The sequence below is a fragment of the Ochlerotatus camptorhynchus genome, unplaced genomic scaffold, assembly GCF_037179485.1.
Source record: "Ochlerotatus camptorhynchus isolate MF236.1 unplaced genomic scaffold, CSIRO-AGI_Acam_v1.1 ptg000035l, whole genome shotgun sequence".
Taxonomy (NCBI): Eukaryota; Metazoa; Arthropoda; class Insecta; order Diptera; family Culicidae; genus Ochlerotatus; species Ochlerotatus camptorhynchus.
The window spans coordinates 1,805,075-1,830,770 of record NW_027040526.1 but is presented as its reverse complement, the minus strand read 5'-3'; the positions used below and the strand labels follow the sequence as shown (position 1 = coordinate 1,830,770).

Sequence of the window (25,696 nt, the reverse complement as noted above, 5' to 3'; positions counted from 1 at the left end):
AAACGGTTGCTTTCCAAAGTCGACGATGCATCGACCGAAAGAACTGCTGATGAAGAACAATGAGGACCCAACAAACAATCGTCTATTGAAGAAACGACTTCTTGGCCATTTTATTCAACTGCATGCTTAACATTACTTGTACTATTTTTAATAATAACTTCTGTTCAGGCTTTGTTCACACAAATTTGGAGAATTTATTCAACCTCAACATTGAACTACTGGTGTATAAGGTATGTAAGCTTTTATTCGACTTATATGAGCGACAGCGTTTATTAGACATCACTGCTTCCTTAAAACAGTGATGCTCTCTATACGCTTGATTCTCATGTGAATTAACGTTTATTCATTATACATTTATTAAACGATTATTCAACTGTGGGAAAATTAACCCGAAAATAAGAGGACAGGGGACAGGGGGGACAGGGAAGGGTGTGTATGTTTCTTAAGTGTATTGTATTTCAATATTTCTGACGTGGCTCGCACCACACAGATATTGGAAAATTTATTAAATACTTATACATCTTGCCGTTGTATGGGATTGGAACCATGTACCTTCCGATCACCAGCCGCTTGCCTTGTCATCTGAGCTATCCTAGAATTCATCATATGGGCAACTAAATAATCTATAAAAGCTTGCATGAAAGTAAATACCTATCAGCACTCCCGATCGCAACTCTAGCTCCATCAAGGCCCTGTGGGAATGATTAATTCATTAATCGATTAATTTCACACATCTCCAAGTCGAAAGAAAAGATGCTCGGCTATATTTTAAACTAAATCAATGCAGTCATGTGATCGATATTACTACTTAAATTAATTATGTTCTACACAAATAAAAAAAAGGTTGAGCTTGGGATTGAACTCATGACCTTCTAATTGGAAAGCGGAAACAGTAACCACTACTCTACTGATTTCGCCTTGTTGTGAGACTGAATCAGTGTTGTCGAATAATGAATCTAATACGTCGTTTATAAAGCATTTACAAATCATGTGATTACAACATGGACGCATAGTGGTATAAGAGCTATTATGCTGACTGTATTCACCTTTATTCAGCAATATTGTAAAGTAATGCAATGAAATCTAATAAAGGAGCTGGAGAACATTTATTAGACGTCTAATAAAACATGTTATTAAATCAATTGAAAACAGTTGAATTCAAGTGTCAATGTATGTACAAATATTCAGTTTGTTATTAGATCGAACTTCTGGCGTTGAATTGGGAAGACATTTAACACTTTTACAGCTTTTAATAAGTAAATTAATCAGATCAGAGTGGAACAATGAGCTTTTTCAGCACATAATTCGACAACTCTTTTTATTCTGCATTGTACACTGTTATACAGCATTTATTCAATATATATGCTTATTTGTGACTTTGAATTGTTTGTTGGGTGGTATAAGAGCTGTTTTGCTGAGTGTATTCACCTTCATACAGCAATATTGTAAAACAATGCGAAGAAATCTAATAATGGAGCTAGAAAACGTTTATAAGACGTTTAGTAAAGCATTTTATTCAATCAATTGAAAACAGCCGAATAAAAGCGACTATGCATGTGCAAATTACATTTATTCAGTTTGTTATTAGATCAACCTTCTGGTTCTGAATAAGGAAGACAGTCAACGTTTATAAAGCTTCTAATAAGGAAATTAATCATATCAGAGCAAACCGCGGAATAAAAGCGCATCTATCGATCTCAATGAGCTTTTTTCAGCACATAATTCGACATCCTGTTTTATTCAGCATTGTACACTGTTATACTGCATTTATTCAATGTGTATGCTTATTTGTGACTTTGAATTGTTCGTTGGGGAGGACCACACAATGGTTGCTGCCGAGAAAACAGACGATCGCGTAGCACACATCGAGAGTGGCCTGCTTTTGTCGACAGCCGAGTGAACACTCAGAAGCTGATCTATTGTTAGGGTTTTACGATGTGCATTGCTTTTGTGCACGGAGTGTCTTGAAAAAGAAAAGTGAAGAAAAGTGATATTTGGTTGTTGTGTGGTTGGAGTGGAGAGAAAAATATGCGTGGAAGCATCGGGAATGCGCTCCTGGGTGAAGTGATTTGATGAGCACGTTCCAGTTGAAGATTGTTGACAAGTGTATTTGTGGTGATGCAAATTATGGTTTAGATGACGCATGGCTTCAAACATTTTTTGTATCCAAATAAAACATATTACATACTAAATACGCACAGGGCATCGTCTGCTGACCATTGCCGCGGGTATATCGTGGGAGTCCCAGGTACCCGGTTCAAGCTTTAGTTGGCGGCGGTGGCTCTTCTTGACCTTCTATCCCCTGAGTAGTTAGTGTGAATAAGGGCGTCTATGTGATGTTTTGCTGTACCTGTTGTGGACATCTAGTGCATCCTGTTCCCTTAACTTGTTGAGGATACCCTGTCTTGCCTCAAAAGTTACCCTTTTTGAAGTACTAGTTTTCACAACATAAAGGGCACCATTACGGAGCATGAGATTTGATCAAATTATTCGCAGTTCTACTTGTCCAACGCCCAACACACACACACACACATACACACACACACACACACACACACACACACACACACACACACACACACGAGATGCTTGATGGACTTACCGAAGAGCTGGTCGGACGACGACCGGTAGTCATCGGAGGAGACTTCAATGCTTGGGCAGTGGAGTGGGGAAGCAGGTGTTCCAATGCAAGAGGGCACAGTCTGCTGGAAGCTCTGGCAAAACTGGAAGTTATGCTGGCCAATAAAGGCACCAGCAGCACTTTTCGCAGAGATGGCCGAGAATCCATTATCGACGTTACTTTCTGCAGTCCGTCGCTGATGGCAAACATGGATTGGAGAGTGTGCGAAGGATATACCCATAGCGACCATCAGGCGATACGATATGGCATCGGTCAACGGAATACTGTGGCAGTACGGAGGACGAGAACTTGTGACCGAAAGTGGAAGACGAAAGCTTTCGACAAGGATTTGTTCGTTGAGGCACTTCGTGCGGACGGGAGTCCCGTAGATCTAAATGCGGACGAGCTGACAGAAACGTTAGTGAGAGCATGTGACACGACCATGCCGAGGAAACTGGAGCCAAATAACAGACGGCGTCCAGTCTACTGGTGGAACGAGGCACTTAGTACTCTCCGCGCTAGTTGTCTCAGAGCCAGAAGACGTGTTCAGAGAGCAAGAACGGAAGCAGACAGAGAGGAACGAAGAGAAGTGTTTCGAGCGGCCAGGGCCGCTTTTAAACGAGTGATTAAGCAGAGCAAGTCGAACTGTTTTAAGGAGCTGTGTCGAGACGCTGATGCCAACCCCTGGGGTGACGCATACCGAGTCGTGATGGCGAAGATCAGAGGTCCAACGATGCCCGCTGAAATGTGCCCAGAGAAGCTGAAAGTCATCGTGGAAGGACTTTTCCCGAAGCACGACCCAACAACCTGGCCACCTACACCGTACGGAGAAAGAGAGGGAGATAACGTCGAAATCACCAACGAGGAGCTCGTAGTAGTGGCGAAAGGATTGAAGGTGAAGAAAGCTCCCGGTCCGGATGGAATCCCCAACGTAGCGTTGAAAGCGGCGATCCAGTCATCCCCGGACATGTTCAGGATGGTGCTGCAGAAATGCCTGAACGAGGGTCACTTCCCTGACAGGTGGAAGATACAGAAGCTAGTGTTGCTGCCGAAACCAGGAAAACCGCCGGGGGATCCAGCATCATACAGGCCTATATGCCTGCTGGATACACTCGGAAAACTTTTGGAGAGGATCATCCTAAACAGGCTGACGAAATACACGGAGAGTGAGCACGGATTGTCGGAGAGGCAGTTCGGATTCCGGAAAGGGAGATCGACGGTGGATGCAATTCGGACAGTGGTCGAGAGAGCTGAAAAGGCGTCCAAACAGAAGCGGAGAGGAGATCGATATTGCGCCGTCATAACGATCGACGTCAAGAATGCGTTCAACAGCGCCAGCTGGGAGGCCATCGCCGAAGCACTGCATAGAATGAGGGTCCCTGACTACCTGTGCAGGATCCTGAGGAGTTATTTCCAGAACCGGGTTCTGGTCTACGAGACAGACATGGGACAGAGATCGATTAGGATCACAGCGGGAGTTCCACAAGGCTCCATCCTTGGTCCAACGCTCTGGAACGGGATGTACAACGGCGTGCTAACGCTGAAACTGCCCAAAGGAGTTGAGATCGTTGGCTTTGCGGACGACGTCGTCTTGACGGTAACAGGCGAGACGCTGGAAGAGGTGGAAGTGTTGTCAACCGAGGCAATCGACATGATTGGTAACTGGATGAAAGGAGCGAAGCTGCAAATAGCCCACCACAAAACGGAAGTGTTATTGGTCAGTAACTGTAAAGCGGTACAGCGGGCGGAAATCACCGTCGGGGAGCACACCATAGCCTCGAAGCGTGTGTTAAAATACCTGGGAGTGATGATCGATGACCGGCTAAACTTCAACAGCCACGTCGAATATGCCTGTGAGAAGGCTTCGAAGGCCATCAACGCGATAGCTAGAATCATGCCGAACAACGCTGGTCCCAGCAGTAGCAAGAGGCGTCTTCTGGCCAGCGTGTCATCATCGATACTGAGATATGGAGGTCCAGCCTGGGTTCCAGCGCTGGAAACGAAGCAGAACCAAAGGAAACTGAGCAGTACGTTCCGGCTCATGGCCATGCGAGTCGTGAGTGCGTACAGAACCATCTCGTCGGAAGCAGTATGCGTTATCGCCGGTATGATCCCTATCGGCATCACCCTGGTGGAGGACAGTGAGTGCTACAGGCAGAGAGAAGCCGGAAGAGTACGGAAAGTTGTGAGAGTGGAGTCATTGGCTAAGTGGCAACAGGAGTGGAACACGACGGAGAACGGTAGATGGACACATAGACTAATACCGATTCTTTCGACCTGGGTGAACAGAAAACACGGAGAAGTCAATTTCCACCTAACGCAGTTCCTGTCTGGCCACGGCTGCTTCAGGAAATACCTGCATCGGTTCGGACACGCAGCGTCACCCCTCTGTCCGGAGTGTGGCAACGTCGATGAAACGCCGGAGCATGTGGTCTTTGACTGTCCAAGGTTCGAGGCAGTGCGAACGGAGATGCCCGTCCTTAACGTGGAGAATGTCGTTGATGAAATGTGTCGAGAGGAGGACTCTTGGAATGCCGTCAGCAGGGCAGTCACACAGATTATGTCAGAGCTGCAGCGTAAATGGAGAGAAGAGCAGCGATCTAGCAACGCCAGCTAGCGCTGAGAGTACGACAAGTGCATGAGCACAGCCACCCCCCGAAGTAGTCGCTTCACAGTGGTCCCGGGGGGATCCAGGCAGAGGAGAGAGTAAGGAATGGGTTTTAGTGGAGCTGCACTAGGCAACTAGTGGATACCACACCGTGCCACCTTCACTACAGGCCAGGCTTCTTGAAGCTTTCCTAAACCTTACTATAAAAAAAAAAAAAAAAAAAAAAAAAACACACACACACACACACACACACACACACACACACACACACACACACACACACACACACACACACACACACACACACACACACACACACACACACACACACACACACACACACACACACACACACACACACACACACACACACACACACAAATAAAAATTTAAATCTTGATTTACAAACTAAGATGAATGTATATGGGATCGACAAAAATATAGTGATGCTCAGAAAACAAAGCTCTTTCAGATGATATATAAAAACTACACACAAAAAATTATCGATAAAAAAATTAAAAAAAGCATTGGTGAAATTAAAAGTTTGCGTTGGTTCTTTTTGGTAGAAAGTCTTCAGCATTCAAAACAAAACTCAGTCAACTGTTAATTTAAAAGTTATTTGCTCCCTACTTTTAAAAGTTAAAACTTTCAAAATGAATTGTTGTACTGTCAAATGGAAAGCGTGGGAGTGTTGAAATTAAAAGCGGATTAGATATTTTTAATTAAAACAACTTTTAATACGAAAGTATGGTATTTCGGATCGTAAAAATATATATTTTCAATTTAAAAACAAGTATTTTAATTTTTACAGCATCATTTTCATTTTAAGACCTAATTTGTATTACATTAAAAATTATTACTATTCAAATGATTTATTACTAAATATATTTTATTTACATTAAAACTGGATTCCGTTATCTGGTTCCGGACTAAGCTGCTCTGGTCATCCGTCTGATTTATCCGAAAGAATTTGATCTCATCAGCTGATGCTGCGGACATCCTCTATTGGGACCATTTCGTCCACCCGGTTTCCTAAAGCGTCGGTGCAGTGGCCTTGAAATCCTCCAAAGATTTCCTTTCTACGGACTGATTCGCTCAAAGTCGAGTTTCTTAGCATAAACGTCCTGGTATGCTTCTCAATTGGGTTGTACATCGGAGAATTTTCTTCCTGCCTCAAGCGTAGCTGAATCAGCAGCTTGTTAGCCGTGTACGCTTCCCGATTCACAACCTACCTTTTCCGTTGAAATAAGCTCGTTTTTTTTCTGCAAAAATATAACAAAAACTGTTTTATTTCCTGACGGTGAGGGGTTTAAAATCTATTCTTACTTATTGCACCTTTCGACATTTCCAGAAGCTATTTCGTGGCGTTGATCCATAAGCAGTTCCAATTGTCAGGATCAGAATGCATGTTTGTTCGAGCCGGACGTCACACTTGCGGAACCCTTGCTCGCTGATCATTCAGGCACACTGAGTTTATTTCGTTGGTTGCTATGACACTTGAAATTTGTTGAAATTAGTGGTGGCTCGAGTCGTGGTGTACCGCTCTGCTAGTAGCAGGAACCGATTCCAATGCCATAGATAAACCGGCGGAAGAAAAATTTGGACAAGTGGAAGCACTCCTGCTGCTCACTGTTACGTCTTGTTTACTTTAGCACGTGTAAAATTTAGCAGAAAACTAAGGTGCAGTGCTGCCAAAACTTTGCAATTAAGAGGTATTTTTGACAGTTATACAATTTTTATTTTAAAAAAATCCACTTTTAAAATTACAAGTCGAAAGTGAAAGAAACATTTTTGAACGAAAAAAAAAGTTTCGTTTTGAATATTTTCGTAGTTACAACTACGAAATCTGCGAAACTTTCAATATAAAATTGCATAATTTTTAGAGCTACAATATTTGTTTTTTTGTGTGTAGTAATTAAACAACCCAATTCGACAGTGAGCATGCATAAGGGCCTATACGCGATGATCGATTCTCTTCGTCGATTTTCTCTTTTGTTAATAACTCGCTAGATTTAACGTTTCTCGATGCGTTTGCTGTTGCTTTTGATAGCCAATACAACCTGTTACTACTCTGCATTGAACAAATTCTAGAAAATTGTTTCGCCTAGCTGTAGCAATGCAAAGAGAAAATCGATGAAGAGAATCGATCATCGCGTATTCGCCCTTATGAATGCTCACTGTCGAATTGTTCTATCATTTGGACTATCGTTCGATTATTGCATTTTTTAATTAGGGATATTCATTTCGTCTTCAAAATAAACGTGAGGGGGTTCCTACTTTTTGCATGGACACGTCAGTTCGAGCTGGTAACTTGCTCGGACAAATTATCGCGAGCTGTTTCCTGAAGTATTTATCACAAACGAGCATCCAGTTCTCGGAGTGTATACATTTTTAGATGAAAAAGAACCCCACTGGGCACACGAACATACTTCCCCTTACTCCGATTTGCCGATGAATCACCCCTTGTTGGTGGACAACACGAAAAACACCACAAAGAAAAACGCCAAAATTTTCTTTTATCCACCTCCTCCGCTGATGCGTCGTTCGTAACTATCAGAGTCATCGGGGGAGTGGAGTGGGTGCGTTTGTGGAAATGGAAAATCAATTCATCGTCATTTTTCTCCACACCAGCAGTAAGCAGTAGTGAAAATTTTTGTTTGAAAAGTGTGAAAATTAATGCACAATTCGATCCGTTCTGCATTTGGAATCATATTCCATCCATTAGTGAGCGCATGAAGCAACCAGCTTGCCGGATTCCTATTTTTGACGGTGCTCTACTAGGCTGGTAGTGAATTATTAACCATTAGGAACTGTGCGTGTATCGCCAGCAAGAAAAGAAAAACTAGTTCCTACTCCAAGGAAGATTTTTTCCCATTTTCCCGAAGGGCATTCCTCTGTTGTTGTGTTTTCGGAAGGTATCATTAGTGAGAAAATATGGAGTCACCATTGTGCAGTGTTTTTATCAGCGCCTGGACCTTCTAGACTTGGATGTTGAAATTTTTAAACCGTGCGTGATAGTAGGGAAATCAGTCGATATCAGTGTTGGTGCTCCTGCACTGGTTATTACAGTGGGTGGGGATCTTCCTGCTGATCCCCTTTCCGGACCATTGCTACCCTCTGTATTAGCTACCCGCCCTGAGATCTGTGAAGGATAAAGTAGCCAGAGAAAAAAAGGCCACCAACTGTGTTTGTGTAGAAATTGTTTTTTGTTGCTACCTTGTAAACTTTTCGGGCCTTCGAACGAAGCTTGTCGATAAATTCCTACTTGTTGTTATTTACGCTTTTGCTTATTTTCGCGTTTCGGTGGGATATGGGATCGGAAAAAATGTCCGATTATTGTTCCCACTGTAACACCGACAACAAATGGCTATATTTGAGAAACGACTTGAACAAAAGGTCGTTCTAGATGATACGGAAGCGATCACCTGTTCTATTGAAACAGCACAGAACATCGATGGACATACGGTAAGTTGATTGAACGAGATTGTTCCACGTCTCATGCAATGGCAGAGAAGTTTTTCCATCTTTCGTTCGCCTATCTATGCGGGGTTGCGATGGGAAAATGCGCAGTGTTGGTGGATTAGGTGTGTTGTTTTACAGGTTGCTTGAATGTGGTAAAGAAGCGTGTGCTAGAGATAGCTCGGCTTCTTATCTGTTGCTATTTAAGGTAAACATGCATTTTCCGTGTATGGGATTTGCTGTGGTAGCAATTTAGGTATATCAGCGATTAATTTTACTTGGTGTTGAATAAGCCGGTATGCAGAATTCTATACGCTACTATCTTCCCTTGCTAACAGTTTTTGATTAACAGCACTAAAAAAAAGCTGCACGATATTCTGAAATATAATTTTGATGAAAAAAAAAATGGTTTGGTTTCACGAGTTCAATACCAACAATGACGAAAGAATTTACTTGTATATCGCTGATTTCAAATTTGAGATTGTACAAAATATTTTAGACAACATGTTGTTCGAATGACTATTACTCGAGATAAAACTCCTCTCAGACCTTCATCAAAATTATATTACGTTATAAACTAAACAGTTTTCAATGAAAATTTCAAGTCATTAAGTATAATAATTAAAAAAAAAGGTTATACGGCAAATCGCGGAAGGACCCGTTTTGCAGAATCCCATTTTGCAGAATAACCCATTATACTGTACGAGAATTTTCGTTCTTTAACACTATTCCGCCAATATTCCGTGTTTTGGCTAATAAATTTAAAAAAAAACAGTATCTCTGGAATGTATTGAGATGTTTGATTAGATTTACTTTCCGATAATAGAAGAACTATTACAGACTATGTTGCAATGGTTTTATAAATATAGGTTGTAAGTTCAGAAAGTTAAAACACACTGTCAAAAAAGGCATGGTGCTCCAAAATAACCGTGGATGGGAAAGAGTTAAGTGGAGTTTTCCAGTGCATTCTGAAATAAGTTTACGTGAAACTAGATTTACGTGCTTTTCAGATATGCAAAACATCAATATGGCATCACGAACTGCTCAAAGATTTAAAATTTCCCAGCTTGCTGCCAATGTTGGATGGTAATCAAATTACCATTGGCAGCAAGCTGGGAAATTTTAAATCTTAAAATTTTACATTCATTTATTTATGATTATATGTGTCTCATACATATTTTACCAAGGGGTTGGTCACTTTACACAGTGTGCCAAAATCAAACTTGAGCACACCCGGGCGTCGTCATTGACGCTGTTTGGCACCCATCACGGTGTTTCGTGAAAACCCATTAATGGGTAAAAAACTACCCATTTTCAAACCATGTATGCAGCTGTCAAAAAATGGGGGAATTTTGAAATCATAAAATGGGTGAAAAAATACCCATTTAAAGAATCAGTTCACGGCTGAATAATGGGTATATTTTTTACCCATTAATGGGTGAAAAAACACTTCGAAATTTTATCGTCTCATTTCCGTCACCGGCTCATTGGGAATGCAAACCTCAATGCAAACAGTTACTTAACTGTCCGCAGTATATTTGGTATATTGGTTGGAGAGGCTTACGGATAAGTCAATACAATTGATAATTTGTATTATAATGTTTCGTGAAAAATTTGAGCGGAACACCTGCATTTATTTTCAATGTTTTAGAAACATTTTTACATCAACGAGCGCTTGCATCCTCCATTTGTAAAAATGGGTATTTTTTCACCCATTTTACGGTAAACACAATATAAGAAAATGGGTGAAAAAACACCCATTTATTGACAGACCACCAATTTACCCATTTATGAGTAAACCATAGTTTACCCATTAAATGAGGAGGGGCACTTTTAGCGGAAATGGGTATTTTTATACCCATTAATGGGTTTTAGCGAAACACCGTGATGGTTACAATTTTTATGATCTTTAAAGTTACTGGCAACCAGTGTGAACAACCAGTGAACCAAAGGAAAAGTTCGCGAGTCATAGTGATTTTTTGCGAACTTTTCCATCACTGTGTACGTCGACTTTAGTTCCGTATACATTTCTACCGAATCATTAATACAGCTCATTTCACACTTTCTTAAGCTCTTTAAATTAGTAAGTATAATTTAATTAGAGAGAATGCAAAATGTGAGGTACTTTGCTTTGCCGTACGCTTTTATTCGTTCATATTTTTTCACAGGGTGACGATGTTTCATCGTGGTTGCCACACACTCAAAAAATATTGAAATCTAAATAGTATAAAAGTTACGCTAAATCGCAACTCTCCGTACCGACGCAAAGGTCGGTATAAAGGGAGAGAATGCAAACTTAGTATAAAAATGGTTTATGCGTGCCATAGTATAAAATCGAAATATACTTTCAATGCATAGATACGGTTTATTCGAGAGAATGTATTTTTCGCTTCTTAATTTTATTTTTGGAAAATATTATTGTTTTCAAATAAAAATAAAATTTGTCTCAGGAAGCTTTTTTAATTAGTTTATTTTTTATGAATATTATTAAAAAAAATACTTACAATTTCGATGCTGCCCAGCAGATCACAGGCGCAGTAGAAACGTTCCGAAATTTTAAAGAAAAAAGTTTAAAATCTTAAACCTTTTTAATTAAAAACGACCTGGCAGGATCGCCAATGTGAATTTCCACTTGGTTCAAAGGGGAATCCCCCAACGCTGCAGATTGCAGCTAAATTATTACTTGCCTATTCGAGCTCCTGGGAATGAAAGGCCTCGAGTCCTGGGTTGTCAAATATGCGAAGCATAGCCTACTTTGATTAAATCGACTTAGAGTGTACGTCGACTTTAGTTCCGTATACATTTCTACCGAATCATTAATACAGCTCATTTCACACTTTCTTAAGCTCTTGACTGTATACCGCACATCTCCTGCCTTTTTGCACTTCCAACTAACACAATAAGACATTATAATTACGAATCATAACATTAACTATACAGAAAAAGGAAAATCCTTTCTTTTCTCAGAAAAAGAAAGCTAGCGAGTTTTCGATGTTCTCGTTGCTCCACGCACCGGTCATCTTCTTGGAGGAGGAGAAGCACAGCTTCATAATGAACTGGAATTTTGTGCATTTGTGATCGATCGCGCATCATGATGGCGTTCACCGCCAGGGCTACGCTGGGGAACTCGACCAATCCGGAGGAGGAAATTTCCGATTTCAGCGGGAACATTCGCACTTGCGACGGGTGGCAGTCCTTGGTGGTGAATGCAGTCAGCAGCAGGCCTGGGAATTGATTGTTCTTGGAGGCGCTGTAGACCTTGAAGCTGATCGAATTGTTCGGCAGGGTGTACGTTCGATTGGTTCAACTGCGATGGCGTCTCCCATCTAGACCATGGCGGCGGTACCCTCTTTGGTTTTCAGGAACTTTATTCTGACAACATTTTCACACAGGAAGAGCAGATTGAACAGCTTATCGGTGTTGGCTGTGTTGTTATCAGGTCCGTAGACCATCATCACTGCGCCCTGTTGCTGTTCCGGTTGAATGAAGTTGACTGGTCCGTATCGGGTCAGCGATGCGTCCTTCATCAGTCCGACGTGTCCGGCCGGTGTTGGTTTCCAGTTTTCCGACGGATGATACTCGGGCGGTGACAAATTCGGTGCAAATCCGTTTCCTCCGCTGGCTCCCAGAAGGGCTGGTTGACTAATGATTGACGTTCGTTGTGCGGGGTCGGCCTTCCGCCGAAGATGGATATTTTTGAAAACATTGAAAATCAAAACAAACACAAGAGCTGTTAAAATACCGGGTTGCCAAACAAGGCATTTTTCACAAGCAAACAAAAGTCAGTTCAATGACTTTTTGGCACTGCCGATACAGCTGCGGCACACTGAGGTACACTTAGAAAAATGTTGGCGCAAAATAAGTGTGTAGAGTGACCACCCCTTGTATTTTACGTCATAATAATCAAGCAGTGAATAATTTGCAATTTAATGAGCAGATATTAGTATCAATTAAAACACGGGGAATTTATATCTGCCCGATAAAATTGCATAATATTGACTGCTTCTATTCACATTCAGAATTCACGCACCAATTACGTAAAAAGCATTTAAAAAAAATGACACGTAGAAGCTACAAGTTTTTCAGTAGTTTCACCCCAAGTCTAATTTACCTGACGTAGATAATCGAAGTTGGATTTTGCTAGGCTACGCACAATTTTGGTAAATGTTATGTGAACAGTAGGTTGGACGAAAGTCTGCTATGTTTGCATGTAAATCGATCGTGAAGATTTTTCAGAGTGTAGAAGTTTATCGATGGACCCAATCTATACATTCATAGGCTAACATTAAAGCCCTACAGTAAAAGTATGGACGACTGTCACCACAAAACTGAAAAAAGCTTTTCCAATCGAGCAAAGCGGTGCATTTTGACGGTTCGATTGGAACAACTTTTGACAGACGTCCATACTTTTACTGTAGGGCTTTAGCTAACATAAGAGCCATTTCCCGTGTACACAAATAAATAAAAAAAATCAGCGAAGTAGGAAAGGCATTTTTCAACTTTCCGTCCAAATCAATATTGGCAGCAATGCAAAAACAATGAACCTTTCAAAAGAAGTCTGGCTACATGTTTCAGCCACAAGGCCATTAATAACAAAAACATTATAACTAGAAAGAACTGCTCATGTTTAACATAAGGAATCATGTGTTAAAATCAATAAATTTAGATGCAACAAGTTTAATTCCAATTCTATCAAGATTTGTGGAATCTACAAGGAATCACCTTAAAACAAACAAAAAATCTCATAAAATTTCCAAATCCCGCTACTCCAAAGTGTTTACAAGAATTGTAAATCTCGGAATAACGCGGTGCCAGTGAAATGATCTTCGGCGAGATGACCGACTGCGAAACGTCCTTCGGTAAAATTATCCCTCGCTGAAATTGTTAGCGGCGGAATGACCTTCGGCGAAATGATCCGTGGTTGAATATGAAACCCCGGAAGCTACACCTAAGATCGCAGCCCCATCACGAGGGTGGGAGACCAGGTCAACGTTCAACTATCTCCGATAATTATAACCGTTACTGAAACCATAGAGCAGGCCTTTCTTGAGCATTGTCCACGTCTCGCGGCCGTAGAGATCTACCGGCCTTAAGCGTTTTGTAAATGGTACACTTAGTACGGGGGCGAAGTTTACCAGACCTCAAGATATTGTAGTAAGCATGACTTCCGGAAATAATGCGTCTTCGAATTCCTCCGCTGCAGTTGTTTTTTATGTAACCATTGATCCGAGGTACACAAACTCATCAATCATCTCGAAGTCAGAAATCTCCATCAGCTACAATTTAAAAAAAAAATCCGAATATTTTGTTCGGTTCGGATATTTTCATCAGTTTCTTGATAGTTATTAAATATTTCTCAATCATTTTTAAAACGTTGCATCTTAGCATTATTGTTGAAAAGTGTAAACTTTATGGATGCTCATCTTGCCTTGGTGGCGGTCTTGTCCCGTCTACCCCTATATATTTCTTCTGCTATAATTGTTTGACCCAAAAGGTCTTTCTCCATTTGGCTTCGCTGCTCTTGAAAGATTCGGTCCATCTTCAATCGCTTTTCCCTCAGAATAAGTTTCTTTTTAAAATCCTGAGACCTCATTGAGGAAGTTGAAACGAAGCGTTTTTCGTATGAACGGTTCGTCTCGGTTGCATAATGTGACCTCTGTTCTTTTACACTTACGCTCATTTTCAAGGGCTGAGCTCTTGACTTAGAGTTCTTCGAGTGAATGGAAATCTTTCACTGGTGGTGCTCTTCAAAAGTTAGGATACTTGAGTGAGTTGCCGTTTGTCAATTCATCCCCCTGAAAACTTTCCAAGTAGTTTATGGACAGAATTCCAGGGACAGTTGGAGAAAAAATTAATTCCGAATTTGTTTTTGATTCAGCGTCACCCTGGATCGGATAACAAGATGGAATCGTCCCGTTTTCTGATAAACGTCAATTTGATCATTTGGTTTTAAATATGCGCCTAAAAACATTTTTTTTCTGGCACCTTTTGATTTTTCTTAAAATATTGGATTATCAGGAATCAATATCAACAATCCAAGAAGTAGCGGCGCCGGTGGTGTAGTGGTAAGCGTGATTACCTCTCACCCCAGCAGGCCTGGGTTCAATCCCAGTCGGCGCCGCCGGGATGTTCTGAGGCATAGCATCTCTGATCACGCCTTCCTTCGGAAGGGAAGTAAAGCCGTTGGTCCCCGGTTCATGAGTTGATGGGTCGATAGGTAGGGTCCAGGTGTGGGAGCTGCCTCCCTGGCGTCGGTAGCATTGGTGCTCAGCACGGAAAACAAGATCGACGGAAAACAAACCAAAGGAAAAAAAAAAAAAAAAACAATCCAAGAACACCAGTTTTTTCTTCCTTAGATTCATGAGAAACTTTACCCTTAAAAATATTTTTTTCTATCTCATCATAAGAAATGTTGGACTCTAAACAAAGCCGAAGGTATTTTTTTCTAGTCCAACGTTGTACCATGATGACATAGAAAAATGTGTTCACACGTAAATTTTCTTTTTTTTTTAATTACGGAAAAATATTATTTTTAGATTTTTGATATCTTTTTCCAATATTATTAGAAACATCAAAACGTATTTTTTTTTTCGGGGCGGTAAACTTCGTCTTAAAACCTACCTTAGGTTTAGAATGAATTAAAGTGCCAACGTAATTTGGTTCTGTAATCTATATAATAATACACTGCAGCACATCTCGTACCGCATGCAATGATAAAGAAAAACAGAACTGATGAGAAGAGAAGGGATTCCGTTAAGAGGTTTGACAAAATTGAAAGCAATGATAACATGTATCGATCGACATACTTAGGCCGCTGCCATGCTGACGCGGAAAGCGAACCGTTGCGTCGCGCGTCGAAAGGAATAGTTATTATTGTAATTATTCCATACATTCGATGTGACGCTTCGCTTCGTTGCTGATGGTGTGCTTATGTTGCAAGATCTTCTGCACGCCTTTATCTTGTTACTGAGAAATACTCCGAATAGTGTCTGCATTGGTTTTACATTCTTCTTCTTATTCTTCTTTGTCTTCCTTGGTAGGAATACGTGTTGAGAGTACAGCGTGGACCATATCCAGAAAACAGCTGGCGTATTCTAAGGCGTTACAATGACTTCGCTTCGCTTAACAAGTGCTTGCAAATATCAGGGATTGATTTGCCATTTCCCGGAAAGAAGTTTATTGGTAAGTGTGCTGTTTTGAGAGTAGAACAGCTGACAGCGGTTTTTGTTTCCATGAGAAGTAGACTGGCGGGTGGGTTTCTGAAGATGTGCGTGTTAAAATGCACAGTTGAAGGAAAATAATCGATCAGGATGTTTTAGTTAGCGGTTTTTTTTATTAGTACGATTAAAGGTCGATGAGGGTGGCAACTATTGTAACCTTCTGTTGAGTTGTACCTTGTGTATTGTGAGGTATGTTTGCATCTAATCCATAAATGCTTTCCTCTAATTTTAGGAAATATGCGCCCTGATTTCATAGCTGAGCGGTTATTTGCATTACAAGAGTATATAAATCAAGTACTAATGAATCCCATTTTGGCATCATCATTACCAACCAAAAAATTCATCGATCCGGACAGTTATTCAACTCCGTTCCATGGTACGTCCTGAGATTCTCAATAGTAAGACATCTTCAGAATTTACCTCCCTTCCCTTTCAATCTCTCCAGATCTGGCCCTGCAGTATGCGTCAATGTGCCTTCGCACGGACGGCGTATTCACTCTGGGCCAATCGTTGGGTCCGATAGGATGGCGGTTGCGGAAGCATTACTTCAAAGTAGTTCACAAACCGCTAGGTAACAAACACTCACCGGGACATTCCACCACCAAGCATCATCTGATCAAGTCGAGCTCGCAATCGCACGGTAAACAGCACACGACTCAGGTTTGCGTAACTACATCGACGGAGAAGGACTACAATACGAAGGAAATCGGAAGAGATGACTTGATCCTGACATGGACGGAATTTGGACCGGACAAATACATCGACGAGAAGGAGATTCACAATGTGCTCAAGAACTTTGGCAGCGTCCAGCATCCCTATATTGCTCCAATTGAGTACATTGCATCGAACGATAACGGAGCGCTGGCCATTCGGAAGTTCTACAAGCATGGCAGTCTGAAGGATGTTCTCTGTGCGGCATCTCCGTGTAATCCGTTCCTTTCGAAGTACGGCAGTCCAAAGGGGAGAGCTCCGTTGCCGTTGAAGGAGCTAGCGCTGTATGCGCGGCAGATTTTGGAAGCTATTCGGTTTCTGCACTCCAAGGGAATGGCTTGCGGTCACGTGCACTGTGGCAATGTATTGATCGTGGACGGAGTAGCGCGCTTGATGGATGTGGAGAATTTCATCATCGGTGTGCCCTCCTTTTACCGGCCGTTTTTTGTGCAGCATAGCAAAATAAACAACTGCGAGTCTATTGACGTATACGGGTTCGGGCATTTGCTGTACGAGATGTGCATGGGTTACCCCTTGCAGGATTCTTACGCTAGGCAGATCACCGACTGTCCGGACAGCCTAAGTGAGTGTGTTTGTAAATGGAATTTGTTTGATCTTATGGCGCTTACTCGTTTTCAGAATCGCTGCTGGAATCGATTCTCTCCAAGGACGCGTGCAAGTCGGTCCTACCGACGCTGGATCAACTGGCGGCGCATCCGTTCTTCAGTGAGTACGCCGCCAGCTTTAACGATCAGTATGCGATGGCGGTGGGCGCACAGAAGCCGTATCTGAAGTTTTCAACCAATGCCAAAGACCAGCTGAAGATTGCGATCCAGAAAACGGAGAACCGGGTTCGAGATGAGCAAAAATCCGTCAAAAATCAGAAACGTCTAGTCAGGGTGCAGGAGATGATGACCTCGGAGGAGGAGAAGAAGAAAATTAAACACAAAGCGGTGAGTACATTTTGGGAACCATTTCGGGATGGAGCAGTGAGCAGTGTTCTGAATTTTTTCTTTCTTTTGAAAATGGTATGAGAAAATAGTCTAATGTAGGACGGATATCAAAGTTAGTAATTTAAGTGTTCATTGGTTTGATTTCTTTTAGGTCGCACATTAGTGTGAGTAAACTTAACCCCCAGCTCCCCACTGCTTTTTCGATCTGTGGCACAGTTGTCAACAGCAGCAGTCGATTTTTTGTTTCGGTGTGAACCACGCGATAGCCTGTTTTCGAGATTCGCTATTATATTATTGCTCCTTGTTCGCTGCTATCAGTTCAGTGCCTTTTGTTGCTAAGGTGCAAGATGTGTGAAGTAAAAAACACCATCAAGTTTAGCTTCAGCCATTGTGATGCTAAACCAAACATCGGAGAGATTGTAAATTTCGCCAAAGCACTCGACGCGGATCCGGCTGAAGTGGAAGCTGTTTATCGCATTGGTGAGGAAAGGGGAGTCTTCATGAAGTTCAAATCAGAGGAAGCGATGCTCCATGCTCTGACATTCAATTCGGAGGATTTAATCTTCCATTATGCGAATGGAACGACGGCAAAGGTACGCATGTCGCATGCTGGTGAATTCATCCAATATGTGCGTGTGACTTGCCACCAGAGGTACCCGACAACGAGCTGGATAAAGTGCTGGGGAAATATGGAAAAATTAAACGCATCATCCGGGAGAAATTTCCAACTGATCTGTGTTTTGAGGTATATACAGGGATACGCGGTATATATATGGATGTGAAGAAGAAAATCCCCACGTCATTACATTTCTTCAATCGCAAAAGAAATATATTTTATTATGGCTACAAAGATAAATGTTTTCTGTGCAAGGCGGACGGACACCGGAAGCTTTCCTGCCCCAAGCGATAGGCTCGGAAAGAACCGGAAAAGCATCTTAAGGAAAAAGGAAAGCAGCAAAGTGAACGAAAACAAAACAGCAGAACGTATTCTGGTGTAGTGGTGGAAGGTGCGGCATATTAATAGGGCCAGATATTACAGTAGATGGAATAACTCTGGATTATTCTTAACATTATGGAAGACATTTTTTTATGGTTCTATAACGCGATTGTTCCTTCAGTATCGAGCTATGGAGAGTTGGCTGTATTATGCCAAACGGTTATTATGACAAATGATCATTATGTCAAATAACTATTATGCCAAACGGCATCATGCCAAACAGCATTTTGTCAAACAGTATTCTGTAAAACGGCATTATGCCAAACGGCATTATGCCAATCGGCATACTGCCAAACGGCATTATGCCAATCGGCATACTGCCAAACGGCATTCTATCAAACGGCATTCTGCTAAACACCTCTCATCAATCAAAATAGATCTCTCAAGAATCTTCAACCAATTAAGATGTTCCGTACATTCGAAAAGTTCTGGAACCTCTCCAAACCCGCGTCTTCTTGTAAATCAAAATAGGTGTCCTTAATAACAAAAGCAAGCAATGATACTGATATTGGACCATGCATCAGAACCCTGGTCCGCACCTTTTCTTGTTTGCAATCTCAGTTCCTCGGAGATTCTCAAAATCGAGGCCCATCACCGTCAACAAGAATAGCTTAGGGCCGGAGTTCGATGTGGTAGATATTACACCAGTAACGCACCACGAAAAGGCGACTTACCCGCGTTACAGGACAACCAGGGCTAGTTCGGCTCTTGGTCGGCTCCAAGGCCCAAGGGAGGACCAGCATCGAGGTGATGGACTTGGAATTCAGCATCATTTTTCCCCTTTACGTGTTCATAGCGTTTCAATAAGAAAGCATCTTGCATTCAGAATCATAAGGGTCTAACTGCAATGATCGATTCCTAACTGCAATGATGGTTATCAAAAGAATCGATCAAAGCCGATAGGACCTTTTGAAGAATTCATCTAGAACTGTAGTGATGCAGAGAGAAAATCAATGAAGAGAATCAATCGTCGCGGTTAGGCCCTTATGATTCTGAACGCTAGAAATAATAACAAGCATTTCTAATCATAAATGATAAAGCTCGATTCACTTAATATCTGGACGTAAGAAATCAGCTCTATCTCGGGATTGTTTTGATGGATATTAAAACAGTTGAGTAGTTAAAATAGTTAGGAAAAAAATATCAACAGTCTTACCAACAGGTGGAAACTAACGATTTTAAATTGGCTCACTACTTGACTAGCCTATTGGTCCAAGCAAATCGATTAACGTACCCCATTCTAGTCAAAATTCTAGTACTACACAATGTTTGTTTTGATTCGCTATAAAATTTTGACAGATAAAATGAGGGGTTAGTAGATTTTCCTATGTTTCGAGGGGTGAATCGATTAGCTTGGGACCGAAGAGAGTACCAGAGCTGAGCCAAAAAGTTGAGCACGTTATTTCGGGACCTACTAGACTTAGAGTTACCTCTATGGTCTTACTCTGATTTTGTTTTGATGAAATGACGAACTTTTCTTGAAATACCTCGCATCATCTTTTGGACACTCTGTTCGTCAACTTGAGCGGCCATTTTATTCCATCATCTCTTCATCTTCATCAGCATCCCGAGTCACTTCCCCAGTCTTTTTCAACCTCCGCTTAACAATTGCCTAATATTTCTCGATTGGGTGTCTTTTTCGATGAAATCCAATCCTGTTGTCACGGTACCAACTCTAAGACCAGAAGGTCCTTAAGAAACGTGCTCAACTTTTTGCTTCAGCTCTGGTACTATCTTCGGTCCCAAGCTAATCGATTCACCCCTCGAAACATAGGAAAATCCACGAACCCCTCATTTTATCTGTCAAACTTTCATAGCGAATCAAAACAAACATAGTGTAGTACTAGAATTTCGAATAGAATGGGGTACCTTCATAGAGGTAACTCTAAGACCACTGGGTCCCGAAGAAAATCATTATTATTTTTGGCTCACTCAGTACCAGAACAACGGTCCAAAGCAGTCCCAAGCTATTTCACTCACCCCTGCATGTTCTGCATGAATCCACACACCCCTGATGTTATCTGTCAAACTTTCATAGCGAATCAAAACAAACATAGTGTAGTAATAGAATTTCAACTAGAATAGGGTACGTTAATCGTTTGCTTGGGACCAATAGGCTACTAAAGTGGTGAGCCAATTTAAAATCGTTAGTTTCGTATTGATTGTTGGTACCTTACTCAAATTGCTTGGGACGAATAGGCTAGTCAAGTAGTGAGCCAATTTAAAATCGTTAGTTTAGACCGGTTGGTACCACTGCCAAAGTTCATCTTTACATACGTTTCGTCGTCCATCAGTATGCATCCTGGGTTCCTCGTGAGAACCTCTCTATATAACTTCCGAGCGCGTGTTTTGGCCATTCGGTTCTGTTTCAGTGTTCGGCTTGGCTGCTTGCTGGCACGATAAGAACGGATTCTCAGGACGGACGGTTGGAATTGTATTTTATTGTAATGTCGCCACCAGAGAGTCCTGGGTTTGCTCAAATTGTTCTATACCTTCCAATACAGTTGCCGGTCGTAAGATCCACTACGACGCTTACTGTGATCCTTCCGAAAAATAGTTTTCCACTCACGGAAACTTTGGAGGACACAGCACATGGTAGATTTAGCCAAATCCAACGATTTAGCGATTTTTTAACCTAACCACGTTGGATTTTCAACGTGGGTGTCCAAAAATAATTTCCTTCTATCGGCTTTCATCTGTCACAACCTTTTTAAAATCTGAATGAATCGTAACAAAACTTTTACCACTGAAAAAGAAAAGCTTTCCAAATAATCTGCTGTCAAAACATTCGAGAATCGACCACTAGGACCGCTGTAAAAAAATAAGCGGTGCGTCCAAATTTTAAGTGAATCGAGATTTAGTTAGCTGTTTTTTTTTTTGGAAGCTCCCTAATAACTTAATAGTTGTTTCTAGAGCTTATGTTGGGCTTACATTTATTTGAAGACCTTTTTTTTACAATTTCACATAATCTTTGTTAATGGAATATTCCAAAAATACACATTATGATATCTGCCCATAAAAGCATAATTGTCCCGCATGCATAGGAAATCAAGAAGAGATGGTCCAGTAATGTTTGTACGGGAAGTTATGGTGTTTGGCATTTAAGCATTGTCAAAAAGTAAGTAAAGGGCATTATGAGCGCGAGTGGCATTCTATCAAATTTGGTCTACTTAAATTGTGTGATGACGAAAACGCAATAAAACACCGTTAACTCTCTTTCAGAAACAAGAACACCGGCAAGCCAAGCTGCGTGCGCAGAACTCACTCCAACTGAGCAATGGTCCTCCGCAAACGGTGACTGTTAGTGCAAGCTCTGGATCGGCCGGTTCTGTCATGGTTAAATCGGACAGTGCTAACAGTATTACCTCACCGCAGGATGCGGCATTGATGTCTCCTCCGGCGCACGCAACCGACAGCGGGGGAAGTGCTTCGTCTCCGTTGCCACCACCGATTCCGCCACCATCATCCCTTCCGTTGTTTGATCAGGCTATGGCGGCCGGATTGGGCCGCTCTAACGGTAGACAACTGAACAAGTCAATTTCCGGTGATGACAACTGCAGTTCCAACCGTAGTGCCCTGTTGGACTCGATTTGTAACTTCAACAAGAGTGGTCTCAAGAAAATTAACAACGGCGACAAGTGAAGTAAGGTTTGGAAAGACAATGCGATGTGTAGAATCATATTTCCTATCGGTCGTAAATTGATCAGACTAATCAGAACTATGCGGTAGACGTGTGCGTGTGTAGGGAAGTAATGCCCCATCTAGAGAACCATCCGAAGTAAACATTGTGCAACCATACCTACTACAAGAAAACAACTAGTAAGCATTAAACTGAAGGAAGTGTTTTGGACCAATTTTTTCGTACTCTATAGAGAAACTTAAAAGATAACTACAAACAACTCGTAGGTAACCGAAATTCAACAGGAATTATTTAAACGTACGAATGTCATCGTAAAATTTTGCTGTGGTCAAACAGCTTCTTTACTCATTTACTAGCTGGTGTAAACCTTTCATCATTTGACTTAATGTTTAGCGAAGATCGTTTTTGTTTGGTTTAAACTCTTCAATTTTAGATATACACATTTTATGTATCTTTTTTTTGACCATGTACCACGCTTTATAACCATGCATGAACAAAGACTCTAGGACAAAAATCAAATTAAATAATGTGGAAGAGAAAGCGATGACCTGATGAAGTTGTCGCTTGTCCTCCAAACGACTAGTTTTGGATGGAGAAAAATGAAACGATATTAAATTGAAAAGGGAAAAACAGAAATGTTTCCTACATGTTTATGGCTTTAAAAAAAGAATAAAATAAATATTGATAAACCTATAGAGTAATACAGAGCAAAAATAAAAACACACTCATACAAAACAAGCACAGTTTAGCACATTAGAAGACTATGCATAACAGAGATATTGAGTATTTATCTGTAATTGTTGTTATGTGAAAAGTATTGTGAAAAAAGACATGATTCGTTTTACCTTTTGAATCCCTTGTCCGGTGGTTTGTGTTCTGCAAAAGTTTTCCAAAATTGAAAATGAAATCTTCCTTTTACCAAGCCAAGCTGCTTTGGTTGTTACCTGGATGGGGAAATGGGGAGTCTTTCGAGTATCAGTGGATTAATTTTATACACTTATTCGATTGATAGAACCTGTGATGTTTTCCTTTTTGAGCTTCAGTTACTTCAAGTTGATTCAAATTGTTGATCAACAATTTGCACTTCCTATTTCCCCTATTGGGTCCCCGTGCATGTCTGTGATGTTAAGTTATCCAGATCTCAAATCCAAACCCGTATCCGAATCAAGTTTTCATCTAATCGGCTTTTGGTTTTTGGGTTAGGAATCGAAAGTGGTAAGTGGAAATGATCTTATGAATGAAATAATGTTAAATGCGAACTCTTGTAAAGCTACGATATAAATATAAACTATCTGTGTCATAGTGATACTCTGCAATGAAGAAGAATAGCCAATCTACTAATCAAAACTACATTCCTACTTCATATGTGCACATAATGGTCCCAGAAATTATTCTTCCACCCACTACTGTCGTTATTTATGTTGTCCATGTTTTAGTGCCATACAATGCTTCGTGACTCTGAAATCACCGCCGCGAAGAACAAAATCCAACGGGATCGGTGCATACATTTCATAAAATAATTGTTGACATGTTGCATAGCAAACAGAAAATCATAAAAATTCTTCTACACATTTTATATATTTATTCCACAACAGGAAGCTTATCACTATCTCTTAATATAATTGTGATTTATGTGAACAAATTTGTATCCTGATATATCTCCCCTTTTATAATAACATTATACAAATTTAAACGATACCAACCAGTGTAAACAAACATATTCGATAGTATAACAAATCAACAAAACAAAAATCTATTCATATTTTTGTGGGCTGCGGATATTGAAACGATGGCTAAACTGCAAACTTTTTGATAACGGAACTAAATTTATAGAAAGAACTACTATACCTTTGGCACAGTCTATTCACTTCCAAAACAACACACTTCTAAAATCACACATTAAAACAAGGCGAACAATATTTCAACTAAAATAAAAACATCAACAACAACTAGCTTCGGCAACGTAATATGTGAAATCAGTTATTATATACGCATACAATCCGAATGTATCTGTGGTAAATTAAACAAAAGATGAATACAATTTTTATCTAGCATGTATCACCATAAATGAAAATCCATAGTACTCCCGAACATTTTAAAAGCAACACAAATAAACAAAACGGTCAGTCCAGCATCAAACAGAAATCAATGTAGTTTTTATACGCCGTATTACGAATATCGTTATTGGGATATGTTACAGAAAAGAATAGAGCAAATTCATTCGAATCAAAATAACAAGAACATACAAGTTATAATATTAGAACACAGGTCGTACTTGCAAATATTGACGGATGTACTGATTATCAACAACCATTAAATTACACACTAGTCTCGACGAAAAGCCCAGGCCAAAATTTCACAATCGCCGTTCGAATAGTTTGGTATAAGTTATTTATGGAGGTAGTGCGCCTAGAAAAAGGAAACCAAAAGGTCCTCCTAGTTGCAGATGATGGAATTAAACAAACACTAATATGATACTGCAGAACAAATCAAACTCAGTAAAATTAAAAAAAAAAAAAACAAAAATAAACAAGAGGCGGGAGTGTATTTGTCACATTGGATAGTACAGCATGAATGTTTCGATTCAGTTTGGAAAGAAATTCCCTTCCGTGACTTGCATCACATAAAGGTCCCCCATTCCACGTAACTAATGCCATCATTCAACGCGTTGGCAACCAACTTAATGGGGGAGATGGTGGGTGCATCAAATTAGCATAAATCACGTTTTTATGCTTGGTTCTGTGAATTACATATGTATCGTGGCCTTTAATTGTTTCCTCCTCTAATGACGTTGTAATTCGCGGCATTCTTTTATTCCTGCCCAATAACCGTAAATGGTGCAATTTTCCATTTAGCGCTGGTTGGCCGCAGAATTTACTGCGTAGAAGGGTGGCAAATCTGATATGTCTATACAGCTTGTGGAAGCATGTTATTCTCATTTACGTAGGAATTAGGGTTGGATGTTAAGGTGTTTTTATATAGAGATTCATATGGACTTATTAATCCTAATTCAACCTTTCAACAGTCATAAGGGTTCTCAGCTTAAACTGGCGTTCGCAACTTTACACGCAAACTGTTCTATTCACTTAGGTAGTTGACAAAATATGGATTTTTTTTTTATCAGGCGAAATAGGAGTAAAATGCCCAGGGGTTCAAAATGGGCCACTCTCTATAGCTAATAGTTGATGAGGCAAATGCTACTATACGTTGAACTTCGAACGCACTATGTGAATGGAAATGTTTGAATGAATCTCATAAGCAATATAAAAATTTAAAAATAAAATAAACATAACACTGCAACACGATTTTGTTACCATACATATTTAACTTTCTAATGGCTTTCTAAGTTAAAGTAAACATCGTCTCATTTTAGGTTTGCTACGCCCTTAAAAAACCATGAAAATGACGCCCCTAACGCTTTAGAATTCTATAATCCAGAAAACTCTTGGAATCTACTTTACAATTAGCTTAAAATTCCTAATCATAAT

The 25,696-nt window shown here is 40.6% G+C and overlaps 2 protein-coding genes across 2 annotated transcripts in view; both read left to right on the top strand.

Annotated features, from left to right (window-relative positions):
* Nucleotides 1–25,696, top strand: part of Cdc6 (Cell division cycle 6) — a 324,753-nt gene that overhangs the window by 78,466 nt on the left and 220,591 nt on the right. The window lies entirely within an intron of this gene.
* LOC135709539 (PX domain-containing protein kinase-like protein) lies at nt 7,779–24,238 on the top strand. The gene is made up of 6 exons (XM_065231937.1): nt 7,779–8,693; nt 15,728–15,869; nt 16,140–16,283; nt 16,353–17,201; nt 17,258–17,571; nt 21,791–24,238. Exons 1-6 carry the CDS (start codon nt 8,592–8,594, stop codon nt 22,208–22,210), a joined length of 1,971 nt encoding a protein of 656 aa, XP_065088009.1. The 5' UTR covers nt 7,779–8,591; the 3' UTR covers nt 22,211–24,238.